The 18,836-nt window shown below is 53.4% G+C and overlaps 1 protein-coding gene across 1 annotated transcript; it reads left to right on the top strand.

Annotated features, from left to right (window-relative positions):
* The first annotated feature begins 2,456 nt into the window (after window positions 1-2,456).
* LOC123182017 (glutathione transferase GST 23) lies at window positions 2,457-3,772 on the top strand. Its single transcript, XM_044594449.1, has 2 exons — window positions 2,457-2,928; window positions 3,008-3,772. Exons 1-2 carry the CDS (start codon window positions 2,569-2,571, stop codon window positions 3,476-3,478), a joined length of 831 nt encoding a protein of 276 aa, XP_044450384.1. The 5' UTR covers window positions 2,457-2,568; the 3' UTR covers window positions 3,479-3,772.
* The last annotated feature ends 15,064 nt before the right edge of the window (window positions 3,773-18,836 follow it).

The following is an 18,836-nucleotide window of genomic DNA, read 5'->3' as shown; positions in this document are numbered from 1 at the left end:
AACCATCTGTCTTGCCGGATGTCGAGCGATCAGTCACCAAGCGGCTCTCAAAAGCCGGTGCCAACACACCACACACGCATCCACATTCTTCAGATGCACACATGACAAAGATAAGTCATGTTCCTCACATGAGGTTGCCGACGAGTCCATCTTCATATTCTCCACTGACAGACTCATACAAAGCTCCCTAAGCTCAGGCATGATCTTCAACACCGGAGCCACGACAACGGCCATGGACTCACCCTCAGTGGAAGACAATATAGGGGGCGAGGAAGGCATCGATACTGAATTGTCTCCACCACGAGGGGAGAAACATCCGAATAACTACGCCCCCTTGTCCTCTCCAAAGCAAACACCGTTTGCACAAGGAGCATGCGACGTCAGAGTAGTCTTCAACATAGTCGACACGGCGGAGAGTCCACTCAGAGCAGCCTCCGCTCGCTCCAAAAAACTTTCAACCCGCGCTAGACAGCCTTGCAGCAGCATAGTCTGATCCAGAGCGGACTGCACCACCACTTCAGACTGGGTTGTTGAATTAGCAGAAGCAGAGACGACAGATGCCCAAGATCCACGGTGGAGTGACTTGGAGGGGAGTGTGGATTTCATCGAACCCTCGCATGAAGCAGGAGCGGGACGATGCACGGAGGCGGGGCAGGACACATGCGGCATGGCAAGGCATGCCAGCGAGCTTAGAGGACGCCAGGGATTGCAGCATCCACGCGCACGGCGACCGTTTTCCAAACAACGGGAGCACCGTAGCGGATCTCTGCAATGAGCCGCACGGTGCCCATAAGCGAGGCACCTGCAACATCTACCGTAAAGCCAAGCGGGGATGGGAGGTGGAGCCACTTTCGGTGACGGTGACGGCATCAGAACACGCGGGCTGCGCCGCGGAAGCACCTCCTGCCAATCTCCACTTGTGTCCGCCTCATGCTCCACGCACATCCCGCCCGACTCGAGGGCCTTGGTAGCACCCGGTGGTGTCTGGGGAGCTAGCACCTCTTCACCATCTTCGTCGTCGTCTTCGTCGTCACCAGCGGAGGCCCATAACACAGATCGCGGCACACTGGTCAGTTCGTCCCCCATGCCAACGACGCTGCACTCCTGTTCCTCTGCATTGTCCTTGTCGATGACATGGCCGGGGCAACGAGGGCCTGCAGCAGCACATCCGAGGCGGCACCGGCAAGCGGGACAGGAGCCGGCAGCAGCACATCCAAGGTCGCATCGGCGAGCGGGACGGGGGCGGTGGGCATTGGGGCCGAAGCAGCTGCCGCAGGCCTGGGATATGGCGTGAGCGAGGCCTTCACACCCCCGTCTTCCTTCCTGAATCTGCAGGTTGGGGGTTGCGGCCGTGGTCGGGGGCGGACGCCGGCAGACGGGTTGGTGACAGCAACTGGAGCGCTCGACGCTGAGCATGGCTTGGTCTTCACGGCTGCTCCCACATCGCCAGCAGCACCCAGCAGCGGCAGCGGCGGAGCAGAGAACTCACGAGCAAGGGACCTCCGACCTGGACTCGGGGAAGCAGAGGAGACCACGGCACCGAGCCCTTGACGGATCGACGCAGACGGCGGGAGAACGGCGACTGCAGCAGCGGTGGAAGACGACGCTGGATCGGCGGCGGCCGCAGACGTTCGCGACAGCGGCATCACTGGGCGAGCCGAGAGACGGGGCAGCGCCGAGTCCGTCGTGGGAGAGCACGCCGCGGGGAGCTCAGATCCGGTGTCGGCGGCCGCAACGGAGGTCGGAGGCCGGAGATCCAGGCGGCAGGGGCGCATGCCCAGCCGCCGCTTCCGCGGTCGCAAGAGCGCCATAGTTAGGGGCACACTTGTCTAGACTTATCATCTGTCATATTTCACCATCTTGATCCAGTGCATTGTACAGTGATCATCACGCCGTGAAAGTTCAACTCTCCCCACCATTCTCTCCGCGGAGACGAGACTACCGACCTGGCCGGATTGTGCTGCAAGCCAGCAAGCAGTATTGGGGAGCAAGTCGAGAGTTCTCGATCGACGTGCCTGCTTTTGACTCGGTAATGCAGACGCAAATCCACCAGAGCTGCGAGGCAAAAGCTAGCGGAGACTTCTCTGTTGTAACTGTCTCACCGCTGGTCCAGCTCGCCATGAACCATGATCCACCCCGTGAGAACTTCTTTACACCGACCGGATAAACAAATCACTACAGTAAAAGTAAAGTAATTACTGGGCAGGTTCACACTTCCAGTGAGTAGAAAGTCCACGACGAGCCAGCCGGCGCCGGGCGGTGTACTACCTTGCCGGGGAAGCCTCCCCGGCCCACCACCTCTCACCGTCTCCACCCATACACACACTGTCCTTCTCCGGCGCGCTAAACCCCAGCCAGCTGACATCCCGGGCCCACCGGTCCACCTCACTTACGTGTGGAGCCCACCTAACACCACCCCGCTCTATATAAACCCTCTCCCTCCCTAGCTCCAAGCCACACACCAAAAAGAATCTCACTCCACTCCACTCCACTGCAAGCAACAATACAAACACCACTCGAGCATCCTAAGATCGACCAGAGTCCTTCCTTCCTTTCACGTAGCCGGCCATGGAGAAGGCGGCGGAGAACGTTGACGCCGGTGCGGCGGCGCAGCTGCAGCTGCAGCTGAAGCTGTTCGGGTCGTGGGCGAGCTCGTACACGCACCGCGTGCAGCTGGCCATGCGGCTCAAGGGGCTCGCCTTCGAGTACGCGGAGGAGGACCTCGGTAACAAGAGCGACGCGCTGCTGCGCCACAACCCCGTCTATAAGAAGGTCCCCGTGCTCGTCCACGACGGCCGCTCCCTCGCCGAGTCCGTCATCATCCTCCAGTACCTCGACGACGCCTTCCCGGCCTCCCGCCAGCTCCTCCCCGCTGACGCCTTCGACCGCGCCGTCGCTCGCTTCTGGTGCCACTTCGGCGACGACAAGGTACGCACACGGTTCCACGGCACTTGTGATGATTCTCCGACGCCCGTGGAAAATGGCTGACCTGTTCTGTGGAATGCAGCTTGGACCCGCGGTGGGGGCGGTGTTCGCGTCCACGGGGGAGGAGCAGGAGGCTGCGGTGCGGCAGGTGCACGAGAACCTGGCGCTGATCGAGGCGGAGCTGCGGGAGGGGGCGTTCAAGGGCCGGCGTTTCTTCGGCGGCGACGAGGTCGGCTTCCTCGACGTCGTCCTGGGCTGCGGCTCCTACTGGCTGGCCGTCTTCGAGGAGGTCACCGGCGTGCAGCTGGTGGACGCCCAGGCGTTCCCGCTCTTCCACGCCTGGCTGCGCGACTTCGAGGCGCAGGACGAGGTGAGGGAGACCATCCCCTCCATCGACCGCCTCCTCGAGTACGCGCGCGGCCTCCGCCAGATGCTGGTCGCCATGGCCGCCGGCGCCGGCGCTGGCGCAGCCTCGGCCGATGCCCCCACCGCCGCTCCGCCCGCCGCGGCGCCCCCGGCCGCCACCACGGCCGACATCGCCGTTGACATATGACCATAGGCTGTGCACGCGTTGAACTGTGGTTTGTGTCGGTCGGACGTCGTCGTAGCTACTAGCTAGTATAGTTTCCCGTGTTGTGCGGTGCCGAGCATGTGGCGAGCCGCCATGAATTGCGCTGCTACCACTATAGTTAGTGGCGCAGTCTGGCTAGGTGTCGTTTATTTCTTTCTCTTCTCTTTCTCTCATTGTTATGCGTTGTGTGTTTGTAACTGGGAATCTTATGTGTTTGCTTCCTAGCTTTCTTGTTTAGACATAATGCACGTGTGTGAGACTGGCATTTTCGTTGGATTCAACGGCCTCATGAGCGAGAAGCTGACACTGTGTTCCTCCTACCAACGAGTGGATCACTAGTGCGCATTACATATTCTTTTAACTGCGGGTAACTCTGGCGGACCGGTATTACAATTTAACAACGGTTTTCACCTCACAAGTTCACTATAGCACTATATTGATGCCAAGAGGGAGTGAAGTACCAGTCCGGCCCAAGTTGATTTATGCTAGTTCTGCCCAAATGCTGCGGTTAAACGTGGGTCAGGATGGCGGTCCAGCGACATGGTAACCATTTAATGCTACTGATCATATCAATGCCTGCTTCTGTTAAAGTGTAAACTTCTTGTTGAGAATTCATCAGTGCGTGCGTTTGTCATGAAGCCTGCTGCTCATCCACACCGGCCATTAACTTCATGCCCTGCACCCAGATGCTGCATCATGCCATCATCGTGCCCAACTTGCGCTTGATGGTTTCAGTTAATCCCTATCACAAAACACGATCAGAGAAACTTATCTCCAAAATGAATCCAACAAACTCAAATATCGTTTTCCGGTGGCTCCATTTCCAGCGGCTGGCAGAGCGCGCCGGCGCTGACGGCAACGAACCAAAGAGTGCACCGGGACAAAAAATTCCTACCGCGGGCGCTGCGGCCTGCAGATTTCATACGCACACCGATATGGGCGCTGGCGGGCACGCAGAGCTCAGAGGCCGAGCATCGCCGCAGAGCGCCTGGCTAGAAATAAGAGCCGGGACAGCGAGAGAGGATCCGAAGCAGCAGCGGCGGTGCCGATCGTGTGGCCACGGGGAGACCGCCTAAGCTCTGACCTCGTTTAAAACTCGGCAGAGTGGGAGCGCAGGGAGTAAATAAAGCGGTGTCAGGTGGCGGAGGCGGATCCGCTCGCGCGTCGTGGCGACCTCCGGCGGCCGCGCCCGTGCGCGTCGGCGTCGCCCACGTGAACGGCGGGTGCGTGCGTCCCCGCTACGGCCAGAGCCCGGCTAGTAGTAGGAGTAGGAGTATTAGTGATGTACAGTGCGCTCATTATTCTTGCCGGGATCGGGCCAGTTCGGAATCATGCCGCGCGCACGTCCGCATTTAACCCCCGCCCTGACGCCCAAGCGTTGATTGATCACTGACGCCGAACCACGACGGACGGACGGGCGGAGTATTCATCGCTCTGCATCTACTCCAGTTCGCGGATTGATGGAGCACGTACGTACGCGCGTACTGCCGGATCGCAACAGACGCTACTATAGCTAGCTAGGGCTCTAGACTTCTAGGTCTGCTGAAAAATTAACCAGACAGTCACAACGTTAGGGCAACTCCAACCAAGAGACCCAAACTGACACAAAATTTAGGACGCCGATATCCACCACACGTGTGGCATAATAGGCAATCGCCCACACACCTTGTGTGGCATGAGAAGAGGCCAGCCAACACGAACTGTGTGTGGGCGAACAGTGGAATTGCCCACACATGTGGGCGCAGCTACTTCGTGCCACACGCCCAACAAGTACTACTCATCCCCACCCTGTGCGTGTGACACGAAGCAAATATGCCCACACGTCCTGACGCAGCTATATTAGGTACCCGCGGGATGACGATTTAGTTGCCATCCGAGATGGCAACTGTAGTTATCCGGAATGGCAAATATGGTTGTAAAAGCATGGCAACTCTCTCTGTTTTGGTTAACTATAGTTGCCATGTCTAATTTATGGTAGTTGTGTAATCAAACTATAGTTGTCGTGTGTGATTAACTACTTGCCACATATGATCAAACAATAGTTGACATGTGTGTTTACCTAGTTGCCACGTGTGGTAATCACAGTTGCCATGTATGTTTATCTGATTGCCATGTACGCGCAACTGCAGTTGCCGTCTAGCAAACAAATCATAGTTGCCATGTGTATTTGCCTAGTTGCCATGTACGCGCAACTGCAGTTGCCACCAACAACGTACGACTGTCGTGTGGGCAAAAAGCAGTTCGCCCACACGCGCGTGGACTAGGTAGTGGCTGTGTGGGCAGAAACTAGTTCACCCACACAGCGCAGCTGGCAACCGTGTGTTGTGGGGCGTGTGGGCGACTGTCGGTGTCAAAACCGGCGGATCTCGGATAAGGGGTCCCGAACTGTGCGTCTAGGATCGATGGTAACAGGAGACGGGGGACACAATGTTTACCCAGGTTCGGGCCCTCTCTATGGAGGTAATACCCTACTTCCTGCTTGATTGATCTTGATGAATATGAGTGTTACAAGAGTTGATCTACCACGAGATCGTAATGACTAAACCCTAGAAGTCTAGCCTATGTGAATATGGTAATGAATCTGTCCTATCCGGACTATGCTCTCCGATTTATATAGACACCGGAGAGATCTAGGGTTACATGAGGTCGGTTACACAGGAGGAAATCTTCATAATAGGTCGCCTAGCTTGCCTTCCACGCCAAGTAGAGTCCAATCCAGACACGGGTATTGTCTTCGGCCTTCGTATCTTCGCAGCCCATCAGTCCGGCCCATGGATAACAGGCCGGACGCCCGAGGACCCCTTAGTCCAGGACTCCCTCAGTAGCCCCTGAACCTGGCTTCAATGACGAGGAGTCCGGCACGCAGATTGTCTTCGGCATTGCAAGGCGGGTTCCCCTCCTTCCGAACTCCAAGATAGTCTTCGGACATGATGATTGTATCCGGGCCTGTTACCCACCATGCACAACCGTAGAGAGAATATATATATCTTACACGAGTTCCATCTGCTGACAGCTTTCTGCAATGTGACAAGACGTCCGTTTGGTCACAATTTCGAACCCTTTATCCCACATTTCAAGACGCGGTTGCTATTGGCACGTCTTGTCGAAGCAGAGATCGTATCCCCTTATCGCGGAATTCTCATCAATGCGGGCATGGGTAACCCAACCGTGCCGTTTACACAGCCCTTGGGAATAGGTGAATCTCAAGGCGAGTGAGGAGGCGTTTTATATTTGCTGCCTTTATAAGGGGATAAGGATTCCCCCTTCCTCTTCTCGCGCTTTCTCTCTGTCTCTGCCTTCCCAATCTCGAGCTCCAGTGCCCCAGTTTCAATCTCCTTTCCACTCCAGCAACCATGTCCGGATCCGGTGGTCAGGGCAAATGGATGGTCTCCTCCGTCACGGAGGAGGACATCACTGAGCTCCGGGCGGCCGGATATTTGGCTAAGGAGATCGTCCACTGCCTACCGGCCAAGGGGCGGATCGTCCCCACGCCGGAGCCCACAGAGAGGGTGGTATTCCTCCCCCATTTCTTCCGCGGGCTAGGGTTCCACTCCACCCCTTCGTCCGCGGGTTAATGTATTATTACGGGGTAGATTTCCATGATCTGTCCCCGAATTCCTTCCTCAACATCTCGGCGTTTATCGTCGTGTGCGAGGCCTTCCTCCGCATCCAATCCCACTTTGGGTTGTGGCTCAAAGTCTTCAACATGAAGCCGAAGGTGGTGGATGGCCAGGACGCGGAGTGCGGAGGGGCAATGGTGAGCAAATTGTCCAACGTCTCCTGGCCCAAAGGCACCTTCGTGGATACGGTAAAGGAGTGGTAGAAGCAGTGGTTCTACATCACAGAACCACGCGGTACCACCTGGGCCGCATCTGTCGAATTCCGCTCCGGCGCTCCTATGTGACTCACCTCCTGGGTCGAGAAGAGTCCGGATTGGTGTTCTCCTGACGAGCTGATAGCGCTGCAGACGCGCATTATGAGCATGGTAACCAAGAGCGTCAAGCTTGTTGATGTGATACAAGTGATGTTAGTTCGCCGGATCCTTCCATGCCAGCGCCAAAGCCGCCCGCTGTGGGAGTTCTATCCAAAGAAGCACCGGACCCTGGCGAGGCTCTTCAAGACTACGCACGAAGGCGCATGGAAATTGCTCTTCAAGGGCAATGAAAAACCACCGGCCACGGATTCAGACCGTGGTCACGATTGTACACACCCCGCCAGCAAGGTATGCTATCTCGAATGAGTTCTCAACCTAATTGTTTCGAGGATGATGTCTGAGCTTTTATTACTGCTCTTTCAGGACTGGACGGAGAGGGCGAAGCGGATCCAGTGTCCGGCTCCGCTGCCCGAAGAACCAGTCATCCCGCGCTTGGCGGAGATGCTAGTACCGGCGCCATATAAGGCGCCGGAGAAGAAGGCCAAGAAGAAGGCAAAGGGGGCCAAGAGTGGCCTCCGTCGTAAGGGTACTTCGGACGCGGCGTCCGAAGACGACGAAACTCATTCCTCTGTCCCTGAGGACAATGACGGGGAAGAGGAGGAGGAGGAAGAAAACAATCCTCCCCCTGAGGAGAGGAAGAAGAAGAGGGCGGCTCCGGCGCATCTGGAGGCGGAGGCGCCCAAAAAGGGGAAGGGCGTTCCGGCGGCCAACACCGCGTGGGACGTTGACAGTAGTCCGGAACGACGCCCCCGCACAAAGCCCCAGGCCGCATCGTAAGTGACATGGCTTATTTATGCGCACATCCAGCCCTTTCTCTTCATTATCTTGATGTAGTTAGCTGTACTATTGCAGTCCGGCCCGCGACCTAATCCAGCGATCCTCGTCTGGAAGTTCGTTGGCTCCGTCGGAGATGGCGAGCCAGTCGCCACCGCCTGCTTACTCCCCCGGGGCCGGGGACGACACCGAGGCGCTGTCCCGGAGGGCCGATCTGAGCCGGGGAGGAACCCAGGACGCTGTCCGGGAGGTGCCGCGAGGCGAAGCCTCCAGTGCCAGACACATGGAGGAGACGATCCCCATGGAGACTGGCGAAGAGGGCCGCATCCAGCTTGGCCCTCAGCCGGATACGATTCCGGAGACCCATATGGCTCCGGAGTCGGGCGGGCAGCCCCCTTTGAAGGAGGGGGTGCACCGTTTCCGCCGGTGGTCCCTGTCCATCCAGGGGCGTCGGATAACCTGATGGAGGCGCTACGAGGCGCCTCCGTTATGGACGAGCACCGTGTTCTTATGAGCGCGGTGATCGAGAAGGTTCAGTCCGCCAAGAGTGGACTGAACGAAGCCTGCAGCAACCTGTTGACAGGTTTCGAGGTAAATAACAGAGAAAAAACCCCATATAGTCAGTAGCCCCTGAGACACTGTCCGGTGCTCGGTAAGAGGAACCGGACAGAGGATCAATCCTCTAGTGTAGGAGACTAACGTGATATGTGTGCATGAGAAGGCGTCGCTGTTGGCCGCGACCTCACATGTTGCCGAAGTCTCTGAACTGAAGCAGAGGCTGGAGCAGACCGAGAACGAGCTCGGCGAGGTTAGAGTGCGGCTGCAGGAGAAGCAAGGTAAGTAACGTCTTGCTGTGTGTTCGGAAAGCGGAGACGCTGTGTATTGACTGTAATGTCGAAATGTATGCAGGAGCCGCGACCGAGATCGAGGCCCTGAGGAAGGTCCTGGGCGAGGCCGAGGAGAAGGCTGTCCAGCAGCAGGCCGCCCGTAAGAAGCTCGAGGCCCGTGTCAAGGAAATCCAGCAGGAGCTCCAAGATGCAGTGAAAAAAATGTGAGACCTTGGAGAATGATGTGTCGGCTCAGGAGGCCGAACTCACCAAGGCTCGTCAGGGCGCGGAGACCACGAGGAATGAGGCCCAGGCCATCATCCAGGAGATCCAGGAGGCCAGGAAGATCACTGCGGGTAAGGCTTTTAAGATGCAAAGCAAGTATGCGGAGAGGCAGTACCTTTTACTAACCTGGGTTCGGAGTTTCCCGGGAGCTTTTGTGGATCTACCACGCAGCGTATCAGATGCTGCAGCGTTCTACCGAGCCGAAGGAGGAGGTTCTACGGAGAAGCTATTCTGGTCGCAGTATGCGACGCCAGAGCATCCCGTGTCCTTCATCGATCAGCTGAAGCAGCTGGTGGAGCTGCACAGGGTGGCCGAACTAGCCATGAAGGATTTGACAATCCGGCTATGGCCAGCCGAAGCTATACCCGATAGCTACTTCGGACTCGTGAGGCGGCTAGTGGAAGCCTGTCCGTGGCTGGACGTCGTCAAGCGCTCTGCATGTATTGAAGGCGCCCGTATGGCCTTCGCTCGCTGCAAGATGTGGTGGGCGAAGATGAACGCTGTTGAAGTGGCCAGCGGGCCGCCGGAGGGCAAGGAGCACCGCACACCCGAGAAATATTTTGCGGATGTCATAGAAGGGTCTCGACTTGTGGCAGCTCAATGTTCGCAGGACGTTATTTTCGAATGAATACATTCGTATTGGGCCTTTGCCTTGTATTATAAAGACAGAGCTTGTTTTGTAATGTAATTTCGTTATGCTTTAAATTGTTTCCTCCTGTGCGGCCGTGTTATATGCAATCTGAGGGTTGGCCAGTCGTCGGCTTCTCCCCTCACGTAATTAGTACGGAGGTGTTCGGGATGGGATCTAAACAATATTGATCCAATTGTATGGTCCTTGAAGGAGTTGTTTAGCGCAACGAACAAGGCAATCAAACTATACGGCTTAAACGCCCTCACTTAGCCATAGGAGTTTTATAATTAAGCAAATGCGCAGCCCCTGGTCCAAGCCAGGGTGCTGTCAGCATCTGATCGGGAAGTGCCGATCCTTCGCGTGAGGCGGAAAAATCTCCAACGATTTTGTAACCCACGAACAGCTGACCGGCTCTCGCCGTATCATGACAGTCAGTTTTCGGCTTTATCTAGTGAGGTGCTCATCCGGTCAAGGCCAGGGCACAATCGCAGTAGTTCTCCCTTTACTACCCTAGCCGATAGAGCGGAACGTAGGGTAGCAAGCACATGAGCTGGGCAACCCAACTATTGACCAAAGACATGATTCGGAGCCAATGCATATAATGCTAAATTCGGGGTGCCGAACTTTTATACAAAAAGTGTTCGGACTTTGTTGCCTTATTGTGGGGCGATAAGCAGCCCCTGGCGAATATGAAACATACAAAAGAGTACCGATGTAGCAAATAAGCAGATCGAAATGAAATGAAGTAAGGGGCAAAAACCGCAAAAACTGGGCCGCAAATCATTATCATTATAACTGAATGGATACGTTAAGGCGTATCTTGTACAAATAGCGTGATAAGCACCCGGGCTATGTAATATGCCGGAATCAAGAGGTAGCAGCGTACGGGTCCTGAGAGAGAAGGAAAAATACCATCAAGAAGAACGTATGGAGGTTACCCTACACACCTATGCTGCATGTCCCCTTTGTATGCCAATCCTTCGAAGGGGCTTGTGATCAGGCTCGCGGGAAAGGGAACCTGAAACAGAAAGAAAAAGGTGTATCCGGGGTCGGTCTAGCCGAACTGTAGATCCCGGTTGAGCTTGTGCCTCCGTCGATGTCCATGGAATCTCGAGTGCGTAATTATGTACGCGTGGTACGAATCCCACCACTTCATCCGGACTGGGACGGAAGCCGAATTGCTAGTCGAGCTCTTGACGAGCCTTGCTGTCCTGCTGCAGTGTAGTTCGGGACCTCTTGATGGTGTCCAGGGGCTCGGCAACCGCACTATGCTGCTGCTTGAGAAGGCCGCTCTGTACCTCTGCTGCTAGGGCGGCGGTGTGCTCCTCTGTTCGGAGAGAGCGTTCCGTGTTGCCATTGACTGTTATGACGCCGCGTGGACCGGGCATCTTGAGTTTCAGATAAGCGTAGTGTGGCACTGCGTTGAATCTAGCAAACGATGTTCGTCCGAGTAATGCGTGGTAGCCGCTGCGGAAGGGGACGATGTCGAAGATTAACTCCTCGCTTCGGAAATTGTCCAGAGAGCCGAAGACCACTTCCAGCGTGATTGAGCCCGTACTGCGGGCCTCGACGCCTAGTATGACTCCTTTGAAGGTAGTCTTTGTTGGTTTGATTCGTGAGGGGTCAATGCCCATCTTCCGAACTGTGTCTTGATAGAGCAGGCTGAGGCTGCTACCACCGTCTATTAGGACTCGTGTTAGGTGAAATCCGTCGATGATTGGGTCGAGGACCATTGCGGCCGAACCACCATGACGGATACTGGTTGGGTGGTCTCGACGATCAAAGGTGATCGGAAATGACGACCATGGATTGAATTTTGGGGCGACTAGCTCTACCGCGTAGACGTCCCTGAGTGCACGCTTACGCTCCCTTTTGGGGATGTGTGTAGCGTATATCATGTTCACCGTTTTGACTTAAGGGGGAAATTTCTTCTGCCCCCCAGTGTTCGGCTGCCGGGGCTCTTCGTCCTCGTCCTCACTTTGTGATCCCTTCTCTTTGTTTTTGGCATTTAACTTGCCAGCCTGCTTGAAAACCCAACAATCCCTGTTGGTATGATTGGCTTGCTTGTCCGGGGTGCCGTGTATCTGGCACGGACAGTCGAGTATGCGGTCCAGGCTGGAAGGTCCTTCATTATTTCTTTTATAGGGCTTCTTCCGCTGGCCGGACTTGGAGCCAGTGAATCCGGCATTGACTGTGGCGTCATCGGTATTGTTTTCATTGCTTCGGCGTTTGTGTCTGTTGCGCCGAAGCTTGCCAGTGCTATCCTTGGCCTCTGAGGGGCCTGTCTCGCTAGCTGTGTTGTTACTACGGGCCAGCCAACTGTGGTTGTGTTGTTACTACGGGCCACCCAACTGTCCTCTCCCACGCAAAAGCGGGTCATGAGTGCCGTGAGGGCTGCCATGGACTTCGGCTTTTCTTGGCCGAGGTGGCGTGCTAGCCATTCGTCCCGGATGTTGTGTTTGAAGGCTGCCAAGGCCTCGGCATCCGGACAGTCAACGATCTGATTCTTTTTGGTTAGGAACCTAGTCCAGAATTTTCTGGCTGATTCTCCAGGTTGTTGAACTATGTGGCTTAGATCATCGGCGTCTGGTGGCCGGACATATGTTCCTTGGAAGTTGTCTAGGAAAGCTTCTTCCAAGTCCTCCCAGCTGCTGATAGAATTTTCAGGCAGGCTGTTAAGCCAGTGCCGAGCTGGCCCTTTGAGCTTGAGTGGGAGGTATTTAATGGCGTGGAGGTCATCTCCTCGAGCCATGTGGATGTGGAGGATGAAATCCTCGATCCACACCGCGGGATCGGTTGTGTCGTCGTATGATTCGATATTGACGGGCTTGAATCCCTCGGGGAATTCGTGATCCAGTACCTCGTCCGTGAAGCAGAGAGGGTGTGCGGCACCTCTGTATCGGGCCGCATCGCGGCGTAGCTCTGATGGAGTCCGTCTGCGGCATTCGGCCCGGGCGTGGTTAGGTTTGTCACGTCCGAATAGGTAGCCATCGTCGTGCCTTGAGGCACGTCCGTGCGATCTGTAGATCGATCTTGTATGTCCTGCTTTATTGTCCAGGGTCTGCCGAAGGTCGTATGTGTGACCCCGAACTCTTTCATCTTTATTTTTTCGGGGTGGTGGGGCAGGCTGCTGTTCGGCCTGAGTTGCCGCTTTATCCCGACCGCGGGGTGGCCGGTCGGCCACCCTGTCTCGACCACGTGGTGGTCATTCTGCATTACGCGAGGGAGATGTGTGCTCCGGTGCTTCCTTGTCGAATTGAGGTAGCAGTCTGCGTTTCGGGTAGCTCTTAGCTGGGCGTTTGAGACCGTATTCTTCGGCAGTCAGGACATCAGTTCATCTGTTTACGAGCAGATCTTGTTCGGCTTGAAGCTGCTGCTGTTTCTTTTTCAGGCTCCTTGCAGTGGCTATGAGCTGAAGCTTAAAGCGCTCCTGCTCCATAGGGTCCTCCGGCACGATGAAGTCTTCGTTGCCGAGGCTTGTCTCTTCCTTGGAGGGTGGATGGTAACTATCGTCCTCCGAGTTATCTTCTGTGGCCTGTTCATCAGGGTTGTCTTGCCTGTTGTAATGTTCCTCCTGTTCGGATGCCGCACCGACGGGGTCTCCATTGTTTTTGGCGTCACCCGGAGTGCTATTTTCTCCGGTACCGGTGTTGCCATCCTTTGAGCGACGAGGCTTAGAACGGCGTTTGGGGCGCCGACGCTTGGACTGCGTCTCCGAGGGTTTGTTCTTATCCGGCTCTTCTTTGTCGTCGCCAGATCCTTTTGGTGTATCAACCATGTACACGTCATACGAGGAGGTGGCCGTCCAACGTCTAGTGAATGGCGGGTCTTGGCCTTGCTCATTGTCGGCATCGTCGTCCATACCGGTGATGTCTTCGGAGCCGTAGTCAAGCACGTGGGTTAAGTCGTCGACGGTGGCTATGAAGTGGGTGGCGGGTGGGAAGCAAAATTCCTCGTCGTCCGCCTCCAGCTCAAACCGAATATAGTTCGGTTGTGAGTCTTCCTCCAGGGTCAAGTTCTTCAAAGAATTTAGTACGTCACCTAAAGGCGAATGTTGGAAGATGTCTGCGGCACTAAATTCGAAAATCGACAACCGATCTAGCTCGGTGTCTGCAGGTGTATCCGGTCCGGAACGTGCAGCCGGAGACGAGTCCGGGGTTCCGTTGACGCAAGTATTGCAGGATGTCGAGTCCGTGTGCGGCTCCAACACCGCGGACTTTATGGCCTCGGAGGGCGCGATCTGCTTTGGCTCTAAGGCCGTTGTAGCAATAGGATCCATCTCCTTTATGTGATCCGACGACAGATTTAAGTCAAGCTCGTCGGAGAGAGGGGGAGTGATCGCCGCGGTCTCAAATCCATCGAAGATCAAGTCTCCACGGATATCCGCGATGTAATTCAAGCTTCCGAATCTGACCCGATGGCCAGGGGCGTAGCTATCGACCTGCTCCAAGTGGCCAAGCGAGTTGGCCCGCAGTACGAAGCCGCCGAACACAAAGATTTGTCCGGGGAGAAAGGTTTCTCCCTGAACAACGCCACCACCGACGATTGAAGGGGCCATCGAGCCTTATGTCGACGGCACAACGGAACTCTCAATGAAAGCACCAATGTCGGTGTCAAAACCGGCGGATCTCGGGTAGGGGGTCCCGAACTGTGCGTCTAGGATCGATGGTAACAGGAGACGGGGGACACAATGTTTACCCAGGTTCGGGCCCTCTCTATGGAGGTAATACCCTACTTCCTGCTTGATTGGTCTTGATGAATATGAGTGTTACAAGAGTTGATCTTCCACGAGATCGTAATGGCTAAACCCTAGAAGTCTAGCCTATGTGAATATGGTAATGAATCTGTCCTATCCGGACTATGCTCTCCGGTTTATATAGACACCGGAGAGATCTAGGGTTAAATGAGGTCGGTTACATAGGAGGAAATCTTCATAATAGGTCTCCTAGCTTGCCTTCCACGCCAAGTAGAGTCCAATCCGGACACGGGTATTGTCTTTGGCCTTCGTATCTTCACAGCCCATCAGTCCAGCCCATGGATAACAGGCCGGACGCCCGAGGACCCCTTAGTCCAGGACTCCCTCAGCGACCTCTCCAACGCCCACGCTGGCCTTGTCCTACGTGGCACGCGAAAACTGCCTCGGTGTGTCAAGATTCGTGCAAACTTAACTGGACGGTGATCCAGGCGTGTGGGCGAGTTACAATGTTGCCACACGTGTGGGCGTTAGTGTTTTCGCAAAATTTATCCTTTTTTGTGTCCGCTTGGGTCGCCAAACGGACACACGGACACGCGTGGTGCATCCAACGGTGGTACCCCATTTGAAACTGACATTCGTTGGCCCAGCCGTCCCAGAGAGGAGAAGATCGAAGATGTGTTGTCGGAGCCACCCGAGCCGGCCAGGGCGACCACCCCACCACCCTCCTCCTCTAGCACCGGAGGGAGCACCGTGCCCAGTGGCGGAGCTACATGCAATTTTTGGGGTGGCCACTACCCCCCCCCCGTCGTAGCCTAATTCCTGAAGGGTTGTTTTTAGAGGGTTAGATTAAGGAGAGTTTAGCCATTTGGTCCCCCCCAGGGATGTGTATTTCTTGTTTGGCCCCCACCCTTGAGATCTTGTGCTAGCTCCGCCACTGGCCGTGCTGCCGGCCCCCTCCGCTTGGCGCTAGAAGAACTAGGTGAAGCGCCGCCCCGCCACCCTCCTCCTCTGCTTAACGCCGAAACGCGTTGGAGGTCGCCACACCACCATCCTTGCCTTGAGCCGAAGGGATCGCCGCCCCGCCTTGCATTGCCTCGTCTCCTAAAGCACTTGATTTATCTCACATGATACCCAGGTCACCCTTGGGGGGAAAGTTAAAGACTATCTGCAATCCGAACCGGATCAAAGGTAATCAAAACTTTTTTCTGGCACCTTTGCTGGGGAAGCATCTTTACTACCCTAGCGAGGTGACTAAGGGTATCATTTTTTGTTTGTTTTGGTTTGTCCTCTATTCCTTTTTTCCGCAGTTGCCTCCCCCCCACCCCCTCCCACACACACAAATTATCATGGCTAAGAAACTTGGGGAGTTTGCAACTCCCAATGAGAACTTTATGTGTGCACCTATCGCTTTACCTGATGTTGCGGCCAAGCATTTTAAGATAAAACCTCACCATGATGGCTGAACAGAACCAATTCGGAGGTTCCACCCCTAAAGATGCTGGTATGCACTTACACGCTTTAACTGAATTATGCAAATGACACGTATAAAGGAATATGAACCTGACGCTATGAAGTTGGGTCTTTTTCCTTTCTCTTTGAGAGGAAGAACTAAGCCTTCATGCAGCTCGGCCTCCATTTGGCATTTTTGCATTGTACCTTCCTTTTACCTACTTCCATACACATACCACGGTCTCCTTCGCCTTCAATCGGGGTGATACATTGCTTTCTAGTGTCTACCTGAAGTGCGGCGTTTTATAGGTTGGGCTTTGGGTAGCCCATTTTAATTTTCTTTGAAATATTTTAAAATTTTCCCAAAATTATTTTTTTCCTCGCAGATACATGTACATGTTCTTCGAGTATCCGTAAAGTTTCACTAAATAATATGATTATTTGTAGGCTACACAAAAAATAAAAAATTCTATCCTAAATACAACAAAGAGGAAATTCATTTTATATATGTATTTGTTCTTTTGTGTGTACATCACATATGAACATACATGTTTATGAAATTTCGTACGCATAGTACAGATACAGGATGATACCCCGCATGTTGTGAAGGGATAGTTTGCAACATATTTCAATGAGACTTTTTATATGAAACATGAATGGTTGGAGTAATAATATAATTGCTAAAACTAAAAATACATATGAATTATTGTGTTTGACTATTGTATAGTTGTATAGTATTTACTAAATGTAAATATCACGATAGAATGGAAATTCCCATGCATGTCTGCATGTTGAGGTGAGTCTTTTCCCATGTATGTTGTATGATGATGTAGCACGCTTGCATATTTTGAGAATTAGGTTAGTGGGGGTGGACCTTTCTCCATGCATATTATGTGTGGAGGTGACATGCTTACATGTTGAGAGAAATAGGTTAGTGGGGACTAGTTATTTTGGTATAGAAGATATTCTTAGGTGCATACTTTAAAAAGATATAGAAAATGTACTGTCGTTGAAGAGTTACTCCATCCATCCTTATATATAGGGCCTAATATTTTGAGGTTCCCTTTGACCATGTGTGTTACCCAAAGCATACTATTAGATTTGTATGTCAAAGGAGTTTCTGATGATATAATTTTTATGTCGTACATCTCATGTATTGTTAATATTATCAATGGTCAAACGCAACCTCGTAAACCGCATTAGTGAAAGCACAAGTGCTCCCTGGGTGGTTTTGGTAATTAATGTCAACATATCTCTTGTTGGACTAATGTTTTTATCTAGAATATTTCAGATACATTCAACAGATGGAATGGCGTGGACAAGAGGATGTGGAACCCCTTCAAGGTGCTAAGGACAAAGGATTGTCTCAAGCTCAAAAGCTCAAGACTCTACATTTTAATTTTAGTGATCCAAGATCACATTGAGTCCATAGGAAAAGCCAATACTATTAAAAGGGGATAAGGTGTTGCTTAATGGCTTGCTTGCTCAAAGTGCTTAGTGATATGCTCCAAAGCCCTCAACCACTTTCTCATATCCACATATGTCCCAAACCAAAAGTCAAATTCGGCCCCACCGAAACTTTCTATCCGGCGCCACCGAGTTATCTTGACCTACCACTGCCAGAAACCCTAATCAATTCGGTCTCACCGATGGGATCCCGGTCTCACCGAGATGGGCTTGCAAACTCTTTTGTTCCTATTGCAATCAATTCGGTCTTACCGAGATTTGTAACCGGTCTCACCGAGTTTGCCTGACCAACTCTCTGGTTAGCTTATTACCAAAATCGGTCCCACCGAGTTTGTGTAATGGATCAAACCGAGATGAGGTTTTACCATAACCCTAGCACATCGGTCCCACCGAGTTGATCATATCGGTCCCACTGAAAATCCTAACGTTCACATTTTGAAGTAAATCGGTCTGACCGAGTTTCATTATTCGGTCCCACCAAGTTTGGTGATTTGTGTGTAACAGTTAGATTTTGTGTGGAGGCTATATATACCCCTCCACCCACTCTTCATTCGTGGAGAGAGCCATCAGAACAAGCCTACACTTCCAGCATACATTTTCTGAGAGAGAACCACCTACTCATGTGTTGAGACCAAGATATTCCATTCCAACCATATGAATCTTGATCTCTATCCTTCTCCAAGTTGCTTTCCATTCAAATCATCTTTCCACCAAATCGAAATATGTGAGAGAGAGTTGAGTGTTGGGGAGACTATCATTTGAAGCACAAGAGCAAGGAGTTCATCACCAACACACCATCTATTACCTTTTGGAGAGTGGTGTCTCCTAGATTGGTTAGGTGTCACTTGGGAGCCTCCGTCAAGATTGTGGAGTTGAACCAAGGAGTTTGTACAGGCAAGGAGATCGCCTACTTCGTGAAGATCTACCCTAGTGAGGCAAGTCCTTCGTGGGCGATGGCCATGGTGGGATAGACAAGGTTGCTTCTTCGTGGACCCTTAGTGGGTGGAGCCCTCCATGGACTCGCGCAACCGTTACCCTTCATGGGTTGAAGTCTCCATCAATGTGGATGTACGATAGCACCACCTATCCGAACCACGCGAAAAATCTCCGTGTCTCCAATTGCATTTGCACACTCCAATCCCATCCCTTTACATTCTCGCAAATTGCATGCTTTACTTTCCGCTGCTCATATACTCTTTCCATGCTTGCTTGAATGTGTTGTGAATGTTTAAACTTGTGCTAAAACTCTACCTTAACTTGAAGAAAATAAAAACTGC

The sequence above is a fragment of the Triticum aestivum genome, chromosome 1D (assembly GCF_018294505.1).
Source record: "Triticum aestivum cultivar Chinese Spring chromosome 1D, IWGSC CS RefSeq v2.1, whole genome shotgun sequence".
Classification (NCBI taxonomy): domain Eukaryota; kingdom Viridiplantae; phylum Streptophyta; class Magnoliopsida; order Poales; family Poaceae; genus Triticum; species Triticum aestivum.
This window is presented reverse-complemented; position numbering and strand designations above follow the sequence as displayed.